At 39.8% G+C, this 18,579-nt stretch overlaps 2 protein-coding genes and 1 long non-coding RNA gene across 6 annotated transcripts; all 3 read right to left on the minus strand.

Moving 5' to 3' along the window:
* Window positions 1–728: 728 nt before the first annotated feature.
* On the minus strand, window positions 729–7,835 carry LOC123128410 (uncharacterized). Of its 4 annotated transcripts, none has more exons than XM_044548400.1 (10): window positions 7,731–7,835; window positions 7,201–7,292; window positions 6,967–7,041; window positions 6,262–6,753; window positions 5,511–5,873; window positions 3,054–3,145; window positions 2,914–2,960; window positions 2,754–2,842; window positions 1,058–1,516; window positions 729–834 (listed from the first exon to the last, which is right to left on the minus strand). In XM_044548400.1, the coding sequence occupies exons 1-9, from the start codon at window positions 7,747–7,749 to the stop codon at window positions 1,100–1,102; spliced, it is 1,686 nt and encodes a 561-aa protein (XP_044404335.1). In that variant the 5' UTR covers window positions 7,750–7,835; the 3' UTR covers window positions 729–834; window positions 1,058–1,099. The 4 variants fall into 4 exon arrangements, with proteins under 4 accessions (XP_044404335.1, XP_044404336.1, XP_044404334.1 ...); XM_044548401.1 differs by having other exon boundaries at window positions 732–834; window positions 1,064–1,516; window positions 2,799–2,842; XM_044548399.1 differs by having other exon boundaries at window positions 732–834; window positions 1,064–1,516.
* Window positions 7,836–9,343: 1,508 nt separating this feature from the next.
* Window positions 9,344–14,617, minus strand: LOC123130988 (uncharacterized). The gene is made up of 6 exons (XM_044550770.1): window positions 14,255–14,617; window positions 11,811–11,902; window positions 11,671–11,717; window positions 11,556–11,599; window positions 9,814–10,272; window positions 9,344–9,590 (listed from the first exon to the last, which is right to left on the minus strand). Exons 1-5 carry the CDS (start codon window positions 14,423–14,425, stop codon window positions 10,243–10,245), a joined length of 384 nt encoding a protein of 127 aa, XP_044406705.1. The 5' UTR covers window positions 14,426–14,617; the 3' UTR covers window positions 9,344–9,590; window positions 9,814–10,242.
* An 812-nt stretch (window positions 14,618–15,429) lies between these two features.
* LOC123130989 (uncharacterized) lies at window positions 15,430–16,576 on the minus strand. Its single transcript, XR_006464045.1, has 3 exons — window positions 16,474–16,576; window positions 15,710–15,784; window positions 15,430–15,496 (listed from the first exon to the last, which is right to left on the minus strand). It is a non-coding gene; the product is annotated as an uncharacterized lncRNA (long non-coding RNA).
* Window positions 16,577–18,579: the final 2,003 nt, after the last annotated feature.

The following is an 18,579-nucleotide window of genomic DNA, read 5'->3' on the forward strand; positions in this document are numbered from 1 at the left end:
CGCTGCTCGCATACATATGTTTGGCTTTTAGTTTTACTAACCGAATGTGAAGAAAAACCAAATGACATAAACCAAATTTGTTTCTACCGAATGCCGCCCGATTAGCTAAGCCATAGCCCGTGTTGCGAAAGAGAGCTTGGTCACAAACAACAAGTGCAAGCATGTGTCCTATGCCCCTTCATTTCCTGCATCCGTTTCTTTTTAGTCTGTATATAAAATTTGGTTAAAGTTAAACTTTGTTAACTTTGACTAAGTTTATAGAAAAACTATCAAGATTCACAATATGAAATCAATATCGTTAGATGCATCATGAAACTAATTTTTATACCATGTAGCTTTAGTATTGTAGATGTTGATAGTTTTTTCTACAAAGTTGGTCAAATTTTTACAAAGTTTGACTTTGACCAAATCTTATATGCAAACTAAAAAAGAATGAAGGGAGTATGTTACTCTAAACATCTCTCTCTTTATTAACTATATGCCATATAAGCAAAATTTTCTTAAAGTGCACTATGTTACTACCTAAATTACTCCCACTATGACTAGCCTAATGAAGACCAGTGACCCTCCACCGGCCTGATAACAGCAAATGAGAGGCATCTGATACCATCATATTTTACAAACGATGCCCAGCCTCAGCTCGCGCGTTAAAGAGACGCCTGACCGAGCTCTCTGCCCAACCTATTTCTGGTTGCCGTGCAAGCTCCCCGAACAGCCTGTCACTCCCATCTTCCCATGCTCTTACAAGCTGCAGAAAAATGCACGCGCACAGCCGTGAATCAGCAGCCTCATCTTCCCATCTAGGAGAAAAATGCACCGAGTGCCCCCAGCAACCTGCTCAAACAAAAACAAGATAACGAGATTCAGATTAAAGTCTGCAGATTCACATGAAGATTTTTCTCCATAAATAAAAATAAGTGATAGGTGAAAGAAAGAGGCCATACAGACTAAAACACAAGAAAACTAAGATGCAACTAAGCCTATCAAACAACTCACTTGTTTGCATAAGCTTATGTTGGTCACATTCAAAAACTTCAAATGGAAGGACACAACTCACCACAACCTTCATGGCCAACTGCTCACGCTTTCCTTGCCACCTTCAGGAGGATGGACGCAGCAGTACCAAAGAGTCTTCTAGATTGACCATGATTATTTGTTGCTTGTGTAACTCTTCCAGCAGTGAAAGGTTGTGATTTTGACTTGGAGTCCTGTCCATTGAGCTTCCCCGAGGGCAACGAAGTTCTTCATAACCAAGTGCAGACCTAGCTGCGGATGCGTCGGTACCAAAAAGTCTTCTGGATTGACGATTGCTTAACAGTTGTGGAGCTTTTCCCAGCGAGGGAAGCTTATGGCCTGGAACTGGAGTAGGCACAGTAGGTCGACTGGCATCTGCTGTTGCATATGATGGGTACACCCGCAGAAAAGCCCGGGCCTGTAGCACCGATCTCCAATATGGGAAGAACTTTCTCCTTGTGAATGTGTTATCCCATCCTTTAGGCAGATACTTTTCCGCAGCCTGTCCCACAATGACATAAAGCACAAGCATCAGAAAACCAAAAAAACATCCATATTCAGCATCATCAGCCAACAACACTCGCTATTTGATATGGTATACGTTATTTGCATTATTATTGAACAAGTTTGTTCTTAAGCTATACAGCATCATTTTGTTGCTACGAATTATGTTTGTAGCAAGCTTAATGAACATGAAAAGCTGTCGAACCAGCTTGATACATGGGACAGATGTAGCAACTGAAACATGCGTTGCCGTTGTCTCTAAAGATTACTCTCCATTTCAAATTCTAAGTTGTTTTATCTTTGTACTTACTCAAACTTGTCTCATTTTGATCAAGCCTATAGAAAAATGCACTGTCAAGGCATATTTCATGGAGTATCTATCATCACATTCCGCTTCTACCTACGTCAACAGGTTGATGGGAAACAGATACACTAGTCCCCGTCACATTAGCATGACAGACTAATCATAGTTCAAATGCCATGGGATCGTAAATAGGCAATTTGCATATAGAGGCAATTTAAAGCAATTGGAATAGTAAATTTCAGTGAATATTCCTCGGTTAATAATTATGAAATAACACATGTCCCCAAACAGAAAAAAATCCTAAAGATTTCTTTGTTCACCACAATATGAACTCGTACTGAATATTATGATTCTGACCACTTCACCAAATTCATGACCAAAAACAAGCAAGATAATTTCTAAAAAGGTCACCACAATACCACAAACACAAAAGGATGGTAAAAAGACCTGGAAGAATAGATTTTAGCACAAGAGGAATCAACTCCGGTATAAGAAAGGCATACATTCCACTAACTACTCCATTCACAGGGTATTGAATTGTAGGGCTGCTATATAAATGCGTTGCCCCATTCAAAGGATAAACTAAAAGATGAATCATACAGAAACTGAGGCATGTAGATAACTGCAGTGTAAACACCGCTGGGGGGACAGGTGGTGATGAATTCCTTGGGCGAAGACAGAGATTAGAGATGGGACCAGTTTTGCTTTTCTAATCAAGAGATAATATATTGGCTTCTATGTAACATCCTGTACCAATAGTTAACTAAAGAGTGATTTGATCCAACCAAGGGACAGAGATTAGAGATGAGACCAGTTTTGCCTTTCTAATCAAGAGATAAATTTTTGGCTTCTATTGTAACATCATGTACCGATAGTTAACTGAGAGTGTTTTTATCCAACTTAGAGATAAAAAATAACAATCAATGCTCACAAGGCATTTGCCAAAAGAACAAGTGAAGATAGAATGCTCCAGTACATGTACTTCTTCCGCTGCACCACCCTTGGTTGAATTCATAAGCCCTGCTTGCCATGAAACAATAGTTAGGGTCCATGTTATTAAATCTGAAAATAATCACTTAAGCCCAACACACCTTGGTGGTATAACTCTTCATCAGACATTACGCAGTTGTAAGGGCAGCTTCAAGAACAAGTGGAAGAAATAATTAGATAATCAACAAGCTAAATAAAGTATTTGCATAGAAAATTATTATAGGAAGCAACACAATAGTACAGGTTCTTAACATCAACGATTTCTCCAGTCGGGCAAAACCCATACTCCTTGAGGATAGAAGAAACCCGCTCCAGAACCTCCATGTGGGGCACCTGCATGACATACAAGCTGCTGTTACAAGATATAATAGGAAGAAAAAGTTAAAGACAACGCATAGGTAGCACATATAATGTGGCAATCATGTGATCAATTGTAGCAGCGAGATGATGGAAATAATGGTTTGGAGGATAAACTTGCAATTATGCCATATGAGCTGGAAGGCAATAGAACAGTATGCCAACACTGTTATAAACATATATGACACTAAGAATAAATGTACTTGGTCCAATAAAGTACATAACAACATATTAAAATTTACTCCATTGACTCATCATGAATTCCTTAAGAAAAAATTATTAGCTTCCACATGTATTGTAATCTCGCAATCTAGACACTTCACAAAGTGGGAGTCATGAACTGCATCTTACTTGTACTAGTAAGTGGTACGTGCTACCAAGTGTTTTCTCGGAAAGTTTTCAAAAAACAAATCAGCATACCAGTTTGGCATGAATACCTGTTTAATTTGCCTTCCATAAGAAATAGATTAGTGTTATGTTCTACTCCCTCCATTCCTTTATATTAGGTGTATTTGTTTTTTGATAAAATTTCATAATGTAAGGTGCATTTCTTCTAATTTCACATAATTCCCTTATTAGCCATCCAGAAAAAGGGAAGCATCTCTTTCCTGATTGTGTGTATCTCTTCTTGTAGCAAAAGAAGGAAAGTATCTCTCTGGCGATTGCATGTATATCTGATTTTCCTGGACTAACTGATTTACTTTCCACTAAACAAAGATTTGCCAAGGGTAATTTTGTCCTACCTTTTCTATAATTGTGTGCCTTGGTCACCATGCCAAAACTAATACACCTTATATAAAGGAACGGAGGGAGTAGTACGGCAGACATGATCCATACTGCTGCCATCTCTCTAAAGCCTTAAGGACAAGGGATACGGAGGGTTCTGAGGCCATCTGCGGACGGATGATGTAGTTACTAGTTTTATTTACATGAAAGAAGAATTTGAAAAAAGTAAACTGATTTGCTGGGGATACTGGCTGGGATGTGAGGCTGTGAACTTTGCAGTTGTTGGTTTCTTTTAATGGAAATAATCAAGGGAAACCCTTCTATAAAAAAATCATTTCCTGTGTAGATCAATGCTAGCAAGCCATAGTGAATTAAGTAGTGTCTCAACAAACTGTATTAGAATCTTCCTCTCTTTTCTCCCAGTGTATCTCATCTGAACTTGACATGATTTATCATTTATCCATGAAAAGCCACTTATTCACGCCTATAAAACTGTCTTTTCAGGAAGATAGCACGATGCTAATTGGTCCGATTAATGCTTTATTTATTTTGCCGAGTGGTGCTAATGCAGGATATCAAATGACCGGTGCTTGAAAAAATAAGTGATGATGGGTTTTGCAATCCAAAGAAGTAAAACCATTACCCTACAAAGCAACAATATATGTTTCTTTTTTAAAATGGATCAAGCAGCAAGATATGTATGGTATATATAGCTTTATGAAAAATTGCTTCAAGGACGACCGCAGCTTGATTGCTTTAAAAGTACATGTGCAATCACCTACATGTATTTCCGGTGCGGGGAAGGGCACTTAACCATCTCCGCTTCATTCAGCCAAACTGAACCTGCCAATCAAATGACTCAGCCGATGTACAGCCTGCTTATAACTTATAAGCGCATGCCAAACCGCCAGCTTCCTGTCACGGCGAAGCGCGTGTCTCTCTCTAGTGAATACCAACCCAAGCATAGTGAAATGCTGCTGCTATACGTATGTACACAGGGTATTGTGCTCCAGTGCATATCGGAGCTGACCGTGGCATTGACGCCTTTATTTATTTAGCTATTAGCTACTCCGCATGGGCCAGTAAGGCAGTAAGCACGGCAGGTCTTAGTTCACTTATGGTGTAGGCTTGTCAGTCTAGTATGACAGGGTACATTGCTCTGCACGAATGCAATCCGTGGGATGAAATAAATACGGCTGATGTTGCAGGGATTCGCTCATGTTTTCACCGTCTGATTCATTCAATCGATGGGTAGAACTGCTCAGAATTTAGCATGAACACTGTAGATGCAGGGTAAAATCAGATTCAAAAACTGGTATACTAAATGGGGTATAGATATCTCTAACGATTAAACAATTCTTCCTTTACTCAAATCTCAACTTCATAAATTAAAGAGATTTTTGCAAAGTACATGGAGATACTTTTCCGAAACAAAATCATAACATAGAAGTCTGTTAAATAAACAAGTATTGTTGCTTTTCTCTCAATAGACATGATAAGTACTAGCATTCTTCTTGCCACAGTTAGTTCATGATCTTTCAAAGACATCTTCTATAATGTAATTTAGATATTAAGGTTTAAGAACTGCAACTACAATAGACAAGAAAGGTGGTACCTTTGAATGTGCCTGAATGTATGCAGAAAGGGCTTCACCAGCTTGCGAAACAATATCAACAAGCAGGCCCGTAAACTCCATAAATATTCTCTCTTCCTCACGCAGCTTCCGTGTATTTGTATTTTTGTTCTCCGATCTTAGGGTAACCAAATGTCTCACTATATGGCACATGATAATATCAAACCCATCACGCTTATTATTGCCGTTGCGTTTGGAGGAACAGCCCCCACGGATTTGCGCTTGAGCTGACAGAAGTAAAACTGCAGACTGGACAAGTTTTCCATCCTTCACGTAATTCCATATCTCATCAACTAGATTATCTGTTCTTTCTGCTAGCAGTCTAACCGTATCCAAAAAGATTTTCTGTAAAGCAATCACCACATAAAAATAATCTTAGTGCCTTTAAGCATATGTATGCAAATAAGTGGTAAAGAACAATTTCCTATTTATCACCTCAATTCCTCCCATCAAAGTAACTACTGGAATGGGGATAATCTTCAGGGCAAAAAAAAAGCTGAACGGAATAGAATTGCTGACTGCAAGCCTCTAAAGAAGAATATTCAACAACAGATGGATACATACAAAATATAAGAACAATTCAGTATCTGGCAACTGAAGATGTAATATTCTAGCCCTTTGGTATCATTATTAACTTATTAACAGCAATTCATGATCTATGACAATACCAAAGCTTTCCTTTTATTTATAATGCTGCAAAACCACATTGTCTAGAGAGGGAAGTGAAACAAACCATTTCAGGCATGCATAGCAGATGGATAATCTTGTAGATATAATCCCAATGGTTCTGGTATGGAAATAAATTATCCTCCAAATACTTATGCAGGCAAGTATTTTCGACCGCAACATGGAGTGGGAGTAGGTTCTCAATGATGTTATCCCCGACTGTGCGTACACTGGCTGATGCACCATGACGAAAGAGTAACTTGATCATGTCAACAGAAAACCTTTCGGCAGCTTCATGGAGCGGGAAGTATCCATATGGGTTAATGCAGTTGGGATTGGCATGGTGTCCATTGAGCCTTGGTGCCTTGCCCTCCAATATAACTTTTGCACATCGTAGGGCATCATAACTGATCATGTAAGTTAAGGTTTGTGAGGTGATGGTATGTTTCCATGTCATACCCCGCTTGCTCACCAAAAAGTTGAGTAAGCACCGGACGCTGTCCTTCTCTAAGATGGGCCACAATTGGGGAGATAGCTCATAGAAGACCGCGTGTAGCGACTAAATCATGCACAGTTAACAAAAGGTGAAAAGGGATCAGTTATCCCATTAACAAAACACAACAGAATAAGCAAAATCCTGTTGACGTGTATTTTGACAACAAAAAACATGTTTTTCAGTAGACAACTTGAGTAGCCATAATAATAATAAAGGATAGACACTAAACAATTAACCAATATGGCAAAACTGAATTTTGTATAAGGCGGGAAAAACCTTAGGAGTAGGATCTTGGGTGATTATATCATTTGGCATGGACCGGGCGATCAAAGCATATTCTTGAAAAATATCCTGAAAGAGATAATGTCAGCGACAGATTATATCATTTGGTGGACTTGGCAAACAAAGCATACTGTTGAAAAATAACCTGAAAGAGATAATGTCAAAGCCAGCAATAAAGAAAGAAAATAGAAGGGCAAGAAAGATCATAGAGATGCCTAGTTACAATACCTCCTGAAACTTATTGAAATCAAATTTAACAGGAATGTTAACAGATGGGTCCTTTAAACTGGCCCTGGATTTCACTTCCATCGTTCCTTCGTCTGAAACAAGGATGTTTAATCTCAAATTTACACTCCATAAAGGATTACAAATTTACACTGTAGGTAGTATGCTGTAGAACAAACAATGGTTAAATAGTGAACCCAATACTATGAAGGGAAAATGGGACCTTATATTTTAAATGAAACAGTCAAGAAAAAGATTGCGACAACAAAACGGGGCGCAACAAATTAAGCTCGGTTTCATTCAAAATTTGAGATTTTGACATTGAGGAACACCTCCAGATCTGAGGGCTGTGACTAACAGCTATTGACCCCGACTTTAAAGTAGCAATAGATAGCTGCTCACCATAGAAATAGGTGCCCTGATTCACAGATCCTTTCCAAGAAAGCGAGACGCAACAATATACAGACTCCTATATGAAACGAACAAAGAAAAGAACTACTCGTGCAGAGAGAAACCACAAATTAATGCATTACCGTGGTCCAATTCCGTCATGATTATGCTGAATGTGATGAAACAAACTGGGAAGTTGTGGAAGGTAGTCGCCCGAGGGCAGCCAGGAGTTCGCGATGGTAAGAGACGGAGTGACCTAGGGTTTTCCGGAACATCAGGCTGACTTTTTTTTTGAGAAAAACATCAGGCTGACTTGATGCGGGGAATCTGCGGCCCGGCAGCCTGTAGGCCTGATTTTGCTGAGAACCTCCCGTAGGCCTTCTTGCTCGGCGCCTGTTACCGTGTTTTTCACAAACGGGCGCCTGAAGCGTCCCGCGCTGGGCCGGCCCATATAGGTTTTTTTTCGTGTTCTTATAATCGGCCGAAAAAGCTCGCGCTCCCTGCGATTCGAACCAGCGACACCTAGCAGGATCTGCTAAGTTTCAACCTTTTCTTTCTTTTATCCCTAAAAAACATTTTCCTTCTTTATTCTTACTTTTTCCATTTTTCCTTTTATTTCTTCCTGGATCGACGAATTTCTTGCAAATGTGTGAACTTTTTATTCAAATCGATGAACTTTTTCGATTTTTATGTACTTTTTCGGAAAATCCATGAACATTTTTTCAATTTTTAATAAGCTTTTTCAAAATTGATGATTTTTTTTCAACTTCGATAAACTTTTTTCAAATTAGATGAACTTTTTTTCAAATTATCAAAATCGATGAATTTTTTTTTCCAAAATTGATGAACTCTTTTGTCGATTCTGTGAACTATTTTCACTTGATCTCTGGTGCGTCTCCTCCTGATTTCTTATATCTCCTCTTTCACTTCTTTTCCGTGTTCTCATTTGATCTCGTCCATATTTAGCCCATTCTTTATGAAAACACAAAAAAAAGGATTTGTGAAAACATTTGCATTCATTAGTCATTAATAGCAATATCAAAACGAATATTTCAGTTAATTGAAATATCTCGGTTTAGACAAAGGGTAAATGAGTGTAAAAATATCAACCATCATCCACATACAGGGGGACCAGTCCACGGACACTGATGCGGGAGCCGGCCATCCAACGCTGCTCGCATACATATGTTTGGCTTTTAGTTTTACTAACCGAATGTGAAGAAAAACCAAATGACATAAACCAAATTTGTTTCTACCGAATGCCGCCCGATTAGCTAAGCCATAGCCCGTGTTGCGAAAGAGAGCTTGGTCACAAACAACAAGTGCAAGCATGTGTCCTATGCCCCTTCATTTCCTGCATCCGTTTCTTTTTAGTCTGTATATAAAATTTGGTTAAAGTTAAACTTTGTTAACTTTGACTAAGTTTATAGAAAAACTATCAAGATTCACAATATGAAATCAATATCGTTAGATGCATCATGAAACTAATTTTTATACCATGTAGCTTTAGTATTGTAGATGTTGATAGTTTTTTCTACAAAGTTGGTCAAATTTTTACAAAGTTTGACTTTGACCAAATCTTATATGCAAACTAAAAAAGAATGAAGGGAGTATGTTACTCTAAACATCTCTCTCTTTATTAACTATATGCCATATAAGAAAAATTTTCTTAAAGTGCACTATGTTACTACCTAAATTACTCCCACTATGACTAGCCTAATGAAGACCAGTGACCCTCCACCGGCCTGCTAACAGCAAATGAGAGGCATCTGATACCATCATATTTTACAAACGATGCCCAGCCTCAGCTCGCGCGTTAAAGAGACGCCTGACCGAGCTCTCTGCCCAACCTATTTCTGGTTGCCGTGCAAGCTCCCCGAACAGCCTGTCACTCTCATCTTCCCATGCTCTTACAAGCTGCAGAAAAATGCACGCGCACAGCCGTGAATCAGCAGCCTCATCTTCCCATCTAGGAGAAAAATGCACCGAGTGCCCCCAGCAACCTGCTCAAACAAAAACAAGATAACGAGATTCAGATTAAAGTCTGCTGATTCACATGAAGATTTTTCTCCATAAATAAAAATAAGTGATAGGTGAAAGAAAGAGGCCATACAGACTAAAACACAAGAAAACTAAGATGCAACTAAGCCTATCAAACAACTCACTTGTTTGCATAAGCTTATGTTGGTCACATTCAAAAACTTCAAATGGAAGGACACAACTCACCACAACCTTCATGGCCAACTGCTCACGCTTTCCTTGCCACCTTCAGGAGGATGGACGCAGCAGTACCAAAGAGTCTTCTAGATTGACCATGATTATTTGTTGCTTGTGTAACTCTTCCAGCAGTGAAAGGTTGTGATTTTGACTTGGAGTCCTGTCCATTGAGCTTCCCCGAGGGCAACGAAGTTCTTCATAACCAAGTGCAGACCTAGCTGCGGATGCGTCGGTACCAAAAAGTCTTCTGGATTGACGATTGCTTAACAGTTGTGGAGCTTTTCCCAGCGAGGGAAGCTTATGGCCTGGAACTGGAGTAGGCACAGTAGGTCGACTGGCATCTGCTGTTGCATAGGCTGGATACACCCGCAGAAAAGCCCGGGCCTGTAGCACCGATCTCCAATATGGGAAGAACTTTCTCCTTGTGAATGTGTTATCCTATCCTTTAGGCAGATACTTTTCCGCAGCCTGTCCCACAATGACATAAAGCACAAGCATCAGAAAACCAAAAAAACATCCATATTCAACATCATCAGACAACAACACTCGCTATTTGATATGGTATACGTTATTTGCATTATTATTGAACAAGTTTGTTCTTAAGCTATACAGCATCATTTTGTTGCTACGAATTATGTTTGTAGCAAGCTTAATGAACATGAAAAGCTGTCGAACCAGCTTGATACATGGGACAGATGTAGCAACTGAAACATGCGTTGCCGTTGTCTCTAAAGATTACTCTCCATTTCAAATTCTAAGTTGTTTTATCTTTGTACTTACTCAAACTTGTCTCATTTTGATCAAGCCTATAGAAAAATGCACTGTCAAGGCATATTTCATGGAGTATCTATCATCACATTCCGCTTCTACCTACGTCAACAGGTTGATGGGAAACAGATACCACTAGTCCCCGTCACATTAGCATGACAGACTAATCATAGTTCAAATGCCATGGGATCGTAAATAGGCAATTTGCATATAGAGGCAATTTAAAGCAATTGGAATAGTAAATTTCAGTGAATATTCCTCGGTTAATAATTATGAAATAACACATGTCCCCAAACAGAAAAAAATCCTAAAGATTTCTTTGTTCACCACAATATGAACTCGTACTGAATATTATGATTCTGACCACTTCACCAAATTCATGACCAAAAACAAGCAAGATAATTTCTAAAAAGGTCACCACAATACCACAAACACAAAAGGATGGTAAAAAGACCTGGAAGAATAGATTTTAGCACAAGAGGAATCAACTCCGGTATAAGAAAGGCATACATTCCACTAACTACTCCATTCACAGGGTATTGAATTGTAGGGCTGCTATATAAATGCGTTGCCCCATTCAAAGGATAAACTAAAAGATGAAGCATACAGAAACTGAGGCATGTAGATAACTGCAGTGTAAACACCGCTGGGGGGACAGGTGGCGATGAATTCCTTGGGCGAAGACAGAGATTAGAGATGGGACCAGTTTTGCTTTTCTAATCAAGAGATAATATATTGGCTTCTATGTAACATCCTGTACCAATAGTTAACTAAAGAGTGATTTGATCCAACCAAGGGACAGAGATTAGAGATGAGACCAGTTTTGCCTTTCTAATCAAGAGATAAATTTTTGGCTTCTATTGTAACATCATGTACCGATAGTTAACTGAGAGTGTTTTTATCCAACTTAGAGATAAAAAATAACAATCAATGCTCACAAGGCATTTGCCAAAAGAACAAGTGAAGATAGAATGCTCCAGTACATGTACTTCTTCCGCTGCACCACCCTTGGTTGAATTCATAAGCCCTGCTTGCCATGAAACAATAGTTAGGGTCCATGTTATTAAATCTGAAAATAATCACTTAAGCCCAACACACCTTGGTGGTATAACTCTTCATCAGACATTACGCAGTTGTAAGGGCAGCTTCAAGAACAAGTGGAAGAAATAATTAGATAATCAACAAGCTAAATAAAGTATTTGCATAGAAAATTATTATAGGAAGCAACACAATAGTACAGGTTCTTAACATCAACGATTTCTCCAGTCGGGCAAAACCCATACTCCTTGAGGATAGAAGAAACCCGCTCCAGAACCTCCATGTGGGGCGCCTGCATGACATACAAGCTGCTGTTTCAAGATATAATAGGAAGAAAAAGTTAAAGACAACGCATAGGTAGCACATATAATGTGGCAATCATGTGATCAATTGTAGCAGCGAGATGATGGAAATAATGGTTTGGAGGATAAACTTGCAATTATGCCATATGAGCTGGAAGGCAATAGAACAGTATGCCAACACTGTTATAAACATATATGACACTAAGAATAAATGTACTTGGTCCAATAAAGTACATAACAACATATTAAAATTTACTCCATTGACTCATCATGAATTCCTTAAGAAAAAATTATTAGCTTCCACATGTATTGTAATCTCGCAATCTAGACACTTCACAAAGTGGGAGTCATGAACTGCATCTTACTTGTACTAGTAAGTGGTACGTGCTACCAAGTGTTTTCTCGGAAAGTTTTCAAAAAACAAATCAGCATACCAGTTTGGCATGAATACCTGTTTAATTTGCCTTCCATAAGAAATAGATTAGTGTTATGTTCTACTCCCTCCATTCCTTTATATTAGGTGTATTTGTTTTTTGATAAAATTTCATAATGTAAGGTGCATTTCTTCTAATTTCACATAATTCCCTTATTAGCCATCCAGAAAAAGGGAAGCATCTCTTTCCTGATTGTGTGTATCTCTTCTTGTAGCAAAAGAAGGAAAGTATCTCTCTGGCGATTGCATGTATATCTGATTTTCCTGGACTAACTGATTTACTTTCCACTAAACAAAGATTTGCCAAGGGTAATTTTGTCCTACCTTTTCCATAATTGTGTGCCTTGGTCACCATGCCAAAACTAATACACCTTATATAAAGGAACGGAGGGAGTAGTACGGCAGACATGATCCATACTGCTGCCATCTCTCTAAAGCCTTAAGGACAAGGGATACGGAGGGTTCTGAGGCCATCTGCGGACGGATGATGTAGTTACTAGTTTTATTTACATGAAAGAAGAATTTGAAAAAAGTAAACTGATTTGCTGGGGATACTGGCTGGGATGTGAGGCTGTGAACTTTGCAGTTGTTGGTTTCTTTTAATGGAAATAATCAAGGGAAACCCTTCTATAAAAAAATCATTTCCTGTGTAGATCAATGCCAGCAAGCCATAGTGAATTAAGTAGTGTCTCAACAAACTGTATTAGAATCTTCCTCTCTTTTCTCCCAGTGTATCTCATCTGAACTTGACATGATTTATCATTTATCCATGAAAAGCCACTTATTCACGCCTATAAAACTGTCTTTTCAGGAAGATAGCACGATGCTAATTGGTCCGATTAATGCTTTATTTATTTTGCCGAGTGGTGCTAATGCAGGATATCAAATGACCGGTGCTTGAAAAAATAAGTGATGATGGGTTTTGCAATCCAAAGAAGTAAAACCATTACCCTACAAAGCAACAATATATGTTTCTTTTTTAAAATGGATCAAGCAGCAAGATATGTATGGTATATATAGCTTTATGAAAAATTGCTTCAAGGACGACCGCAGCTTGATTGCTTTAAAAGTACATGTGCAATCACCTACATGTATTTCCGGTGCGGGGAAGGGCACTTAACCATCTCCGCTTCATTCAGCCAAACTGAACCTGCCAATCAAATGACTCAGCCGATGTACAGCCTGCTTATAACTTATAAGCGCATGCCAAACCGCCAGCTTCCTGTCACGGCGAAGCGCGTGTCTCTCTCTAGTGAATACCAACCCAAGCATAGTGAAATGCTGCTGCTATACGTATGTACACAGGGTATTGTGCTCCAGTGCATATCGGAGCTGACCGTGGCATTGACGCCTTTATTTATTTAGCTATTAGCTACTCCGCATGGGCCAGTAAGGCAGTAAGCACGGCAGGTCTTAGTTCACTTATGGTGTAGGCTTGTCAGTCTAGTATGACAGGGTACATTGCTCTGCACGAATGCAATCCGTGGGATGAAATAAATACGGCTGATGTTGCAGGGATTCGCTCATGTTTTCACCGTCTGATTCATTCAATCGATGGGTAGAACTGCTCAGAATTTAGCATGCAGGGTAAAATCAGATTCAAAAACTGGTATACTAAATGGGGTATAGATATCTCTAACGATTAAACAATTCTTCCTTTACTCAAATCTCAACTTCATAAATTAAAGAGATTTTTGCAAAGTACATGGAGATACTTTTCCGAAACAAAATCATAACATAGAAGTCTGTTAAACAAACAAGTATTGTTGCTTTTCTCTCAATAGACATGATAAGTACTAGCATTCTTCTTGCCACAGTTAGTTCATGATCTTTCAAAGACATCTTCTATAATGTAATTTAGATATTAAGGTTTAAGAACTGCAACTACAATAGACAAGAAAGGTGGTACCTTTGAATGTGCCTGAATGTATGCAGAAAGGGCTTCACCAGCTTGCGAAACAATATCAACAAGCAGGCCCGTAAACTCCATAAATATTCTCTCTTCCTCACGCAGCTTCCGTGTATTTGTATTTTTGTTCTCCGATCTTAGGGTAACCAAATGTCTCACTATATGGCACATGATAATATCAAACCCATCACGCTTATTATTGCCGTTGCGTTTGGAGGAACAGCCCCCACGGATTTGCGCTTGAGCTGACAGAAGTAAAACTGCAGACTGGACAAGTTTTCCATCCTTCACGTAATTCCATATCTCATCAACTAGATTATCTGTTCTTTCTGCTAGCAGTCTAACCGTATCCAAAAAATTTTCTGTAAAGCAATCACCACATAAAAATAATCTTAGTGCCTTTAAGCATATGTATGCAAATAAGTGGTAAAGAACAATTTCCTATTTATCACCTCAATTCCTCCCATCAAAGTAACTACTGGAATGGGGATAATCTTCAGGGCAAAAAAAAAGCTGAACGGAATAGAATTGCTGACTGCAAGCCTCTAAAGAAGAATATTCAACAACAGATGGATACATACAAAATATAAGAACAATTCAGTATCTGGCAACTGAAGATGTAATATTCTAGCCCTTTGGTATCATTATTAACTTATTAACAGCAATTCATGATCTATGACAATACCAAAGCTTTCCTTTTATTTATAATGCTGCAAAACCACATTGTCTAGAGAGGGAAGTGAAACAAACCATTTCAGGCATGCATAGCAGATGGATAATCTTGTAGATATAATCCCAATGGTTCTGGTATGGAAATAAATTATCCTCCAAATACTTATGCAGGCAAGTATTTTCGACCGCAACATGGAGTGGGAGTAGGTTCTCAATGATGTTATCCCCAACTGTGCGTACACTGGCTGATGCACCATGACGAAAGAGTAACTTGATCATGTCAACAGAAAACCTTTCGGCAGCTTCATGGAGCGGGAAGTATCCATATGGGTTAATGCAGTTGGGATTGGCATGGTGTCCATTGAGCCTTGGTGCCTTGCCCTCCAATATAACTTTTGCACATCGTAGGGCATCATAACTGATCATGTAAGTTAAGGTTTGTGAGGTGATGGTATGTTTCCATGTCATACCCCGCTTGCTCACCAAAAAGTTGAGTAAGCACCGGACGCTGTCCTTCTCTAAGATGGGCCACAATTGGGGAGATAGCTCATAGAAGACCGCGTGTAGCGACTAAATCATGCACAGTTAACAAAAGGTGAAAAGGGATCAGTTATCCCATTAACAAAACACAACAGAATAAGCAAAATCCTGTTGACGTGTATTTTGACAACAAAAAACATGTTTTTCAGTAGACAACTTGAGTAGCCATAATAATAATAAAGGATAGACACTAAACAATTAACCAATATGGCAAAACTGAATTTTGTATAAGGCGGGAAAAACCTTAGGAGTAGGATCTTGGGTGATTATATCATTTGGCATGGACCGGGCGATCAAAGCATATTCTTGAAAAATATCCTGAAAGAGATAATGTCAGCGACAGATTATATCATTTGGTGGACTTGGCAAACAAAGCATACTGTTGAAAAATAACCTGAAAGAGATAATGTCAAAGCCAGCAATAAAGAAAGAAAATAGAAGGGCAAGAAAGATCATAGAGATGCCTAGTTACAATACCTCCTGAAACTTATTGAAATCAAATTTAACAGGAATGTTAACAGATGGGTCCTTTAAACTGGCCCTGGATTTCACTTCCATCGTTCCTTCGTCTGAAACAAGGATGTTTAATCTCAAATTTACACTCCATAAAGGATTACAAATTTACACTGTAGGTAGTATGCTGTAGAACAAACAATGGTTAAATAGTGAACCCAATACTATGAAGGGAAAATGGGACCTTATATTTTAAATGAAACAGTCAAGAAAAAGACTGCGACAACAAAACGGGGCGCAACAAATTAAGCTCGGTTTCATTCAAAATTTGAGATTTTGACATTGAGGAACACCTCCAGATCTGAGGGCTGTGACTAACAGCTATTGACCCCGACTTTAAAGTAGCAATAGATAGCTGCTCACCATAGAAATAGGTGCCCTGATTCACAGATCCTTTCCAAGAAAGCGAGACGCAACAATATACAGACTCCTATATGAAACGAACAAAGAAAAGAACTACTCGTGCAGAGAGAAACCACAAATTAATGCATTACCGTGGTCCAATTCCGTCATGATTATGCTGAATGTGATGAAACAAACTGGGAAGTTGTGGAAGGTAGTCGCCCGAGGGCAGCCAGGAGTTCGCGATGGTAAGAGACGGAGTGAGCTAGGGTTTTCCGAAACATCAGGCTGACTTTTTTTTTGAGAAAAACATCAGGCTGACTTGATGCGGGGAATCTGCGGCCCGGCAGCCTGTAGGCCTGATTTTGCTGAGAACCTCCCGTAGGCCTTCTTGCTCGGCGCCTGTTACCGTGTTTTTTACAAACGGGCGCCTGAAGCGTCCCGCGCTGGGCCGGCCCATATAGGTTTTTTTTCGTGTTCTTATAATCGGCCGAAAAAGCTCGCGCTCCCTGCGATTCGAACCAGCGACACCTAGCAGGATCTGCTAAGTTTCAACCTTTTCTTTCTTTTATCCCTAAAAAACATTTTCCTTCTTTATTCTTACTTTTCCCATTTTTCCTTTTATTTCTTCCTGGATCGACGAATTTCTTGCAAATGTGTGAACTTTTTATTCAAATCGATGAACTTTTTCGATTTTTATGTACTTTTTCGGAAAATCCATGAACATTTTTTCAATTTTTAATAAGCTTTTTCAAAATTGATGATTTTTTTTCAACTTCGATAAACTTTTTTCAAATTAGATGAACTTTTTTTCAAATTATCAAAATCGATGAATTTTTTTTTTCCAAAATTGATGAACTCTTTTGTCGATTCTGTGAACTATTTTCACTTGATCTCTGGTGCGTCTCCTCCTGATTTCTTATATCTCCTCTTTCACTTCTTTTCCGTGTTCTCATTTGATCTCGTCCATATTTAGCCCATTCTTTATGAAAACACACAAAAAAAGGATTTGTGAAAACATTTGCATTCATTAGTCATTAATAGCAATATCAAAACGAATATTTCAGTTAATTGAAATATCTCGGTTTAGACAAAGGGTAAATGAGTGTAAAAATATCAACCATCATCCACATACAGGGGGACCAGTCCACGGACACTGATGCGGGAGCCGGCCATCCAACGCTGCTCGCATACATTTCAACCACAGTTGGAACTAACCGGACGAAATTCATGGAAACATGACGGATTTCATATAAACTGAATGAGATTCATTACATTTTAGACATTTTTTAACTAAAAAATATACAGGACTAAAGTAAAATTAGTCTACGGCTGGCGCATGTGAATACATGTTCCCACGACATGAATATCCTTGACTAGTCTACGGCGGGTCGCGGTGGATCTCCATTGTCTTTTCCATGTCCGACAACCCGCTTGTCGGACTGCCGTGAGCCCTAGAGTATATGCTTCGGCGCAAAGGGTGGCTCGCTTCCCCATGTTTGGCGGCGCTGCTTATGAAAGTGGAACCTCTGGGACGTGCTTTAGCGTGAGGGGAAGGGGACGACGGTGGCCTGCCAGTGGGCAAGATATCGGTTGTGTATGCTAGCGTCGCCTCGGTAGTGGCCTTCATGGGACCCAAGCGGTGTTGATGTCTCATGTTCTACTTCTCCTCGATGACGGTGGCGGTCGCGGACGTGCAGGTTGCCGCATCGTCGATCTCCACGAAGCCGGCTTCTTTCTCTGCTAGTAGGGCGCGGTTACGCCAACATTGACGATGGATGACGCGGTCGCAGGCACGGGAGGAGCAGTCTGACACGGCGTCGTCAACGGCAACCACGATGCCCGTGTCGCCGTGCTCCCCCGTGTGCCGGCCTAGAGAAACTCGCTACTCCTCGTCAAGCTGGCTTGGAGCGGCGAGTTGCCGAACGATGCGCCGCCTCGAAGCTTCTGCCTCCGCGAGTTGGCATGCAACGGCCTGGAGCGTCGAGGGTGGTGGAGCGGAGAGTTGTCTGGTTCGTATCCGGCGGGCTTGATGGACCACCCAACCGGTTTTTATACCGGAGAACTCGTCTTCTTGCTCGCCAGATGCCATGAATATTATGAAGAAAATGGTGTGCAAGGACGAGATGGGAGCGTAGTATGGTGCAATTTTGCCTGGCGTCTAGCATTCTTTATGGATAGATCGACAGTTTCTCGCAAAAAAAAATGCGGAGCGCATGAATGCGGGTAGCTGTCGCCCTGCACAGTGGAGGCCGAGG

This window comes from Triticum aestivum, chromosome 6A, assembly GCF_018294505.1.
Source record: "Triticum aestivum cultivar Chinese Spring chromosome 6A, IWGSC CS RefSeq v2.1, whole genome shotgun sequence".
NCBI lineage: Eukaryota > Viridiplantae > Streptophyta > Magnoliopsida > Poales > Poaceae > Triticum > Triticum aestivum.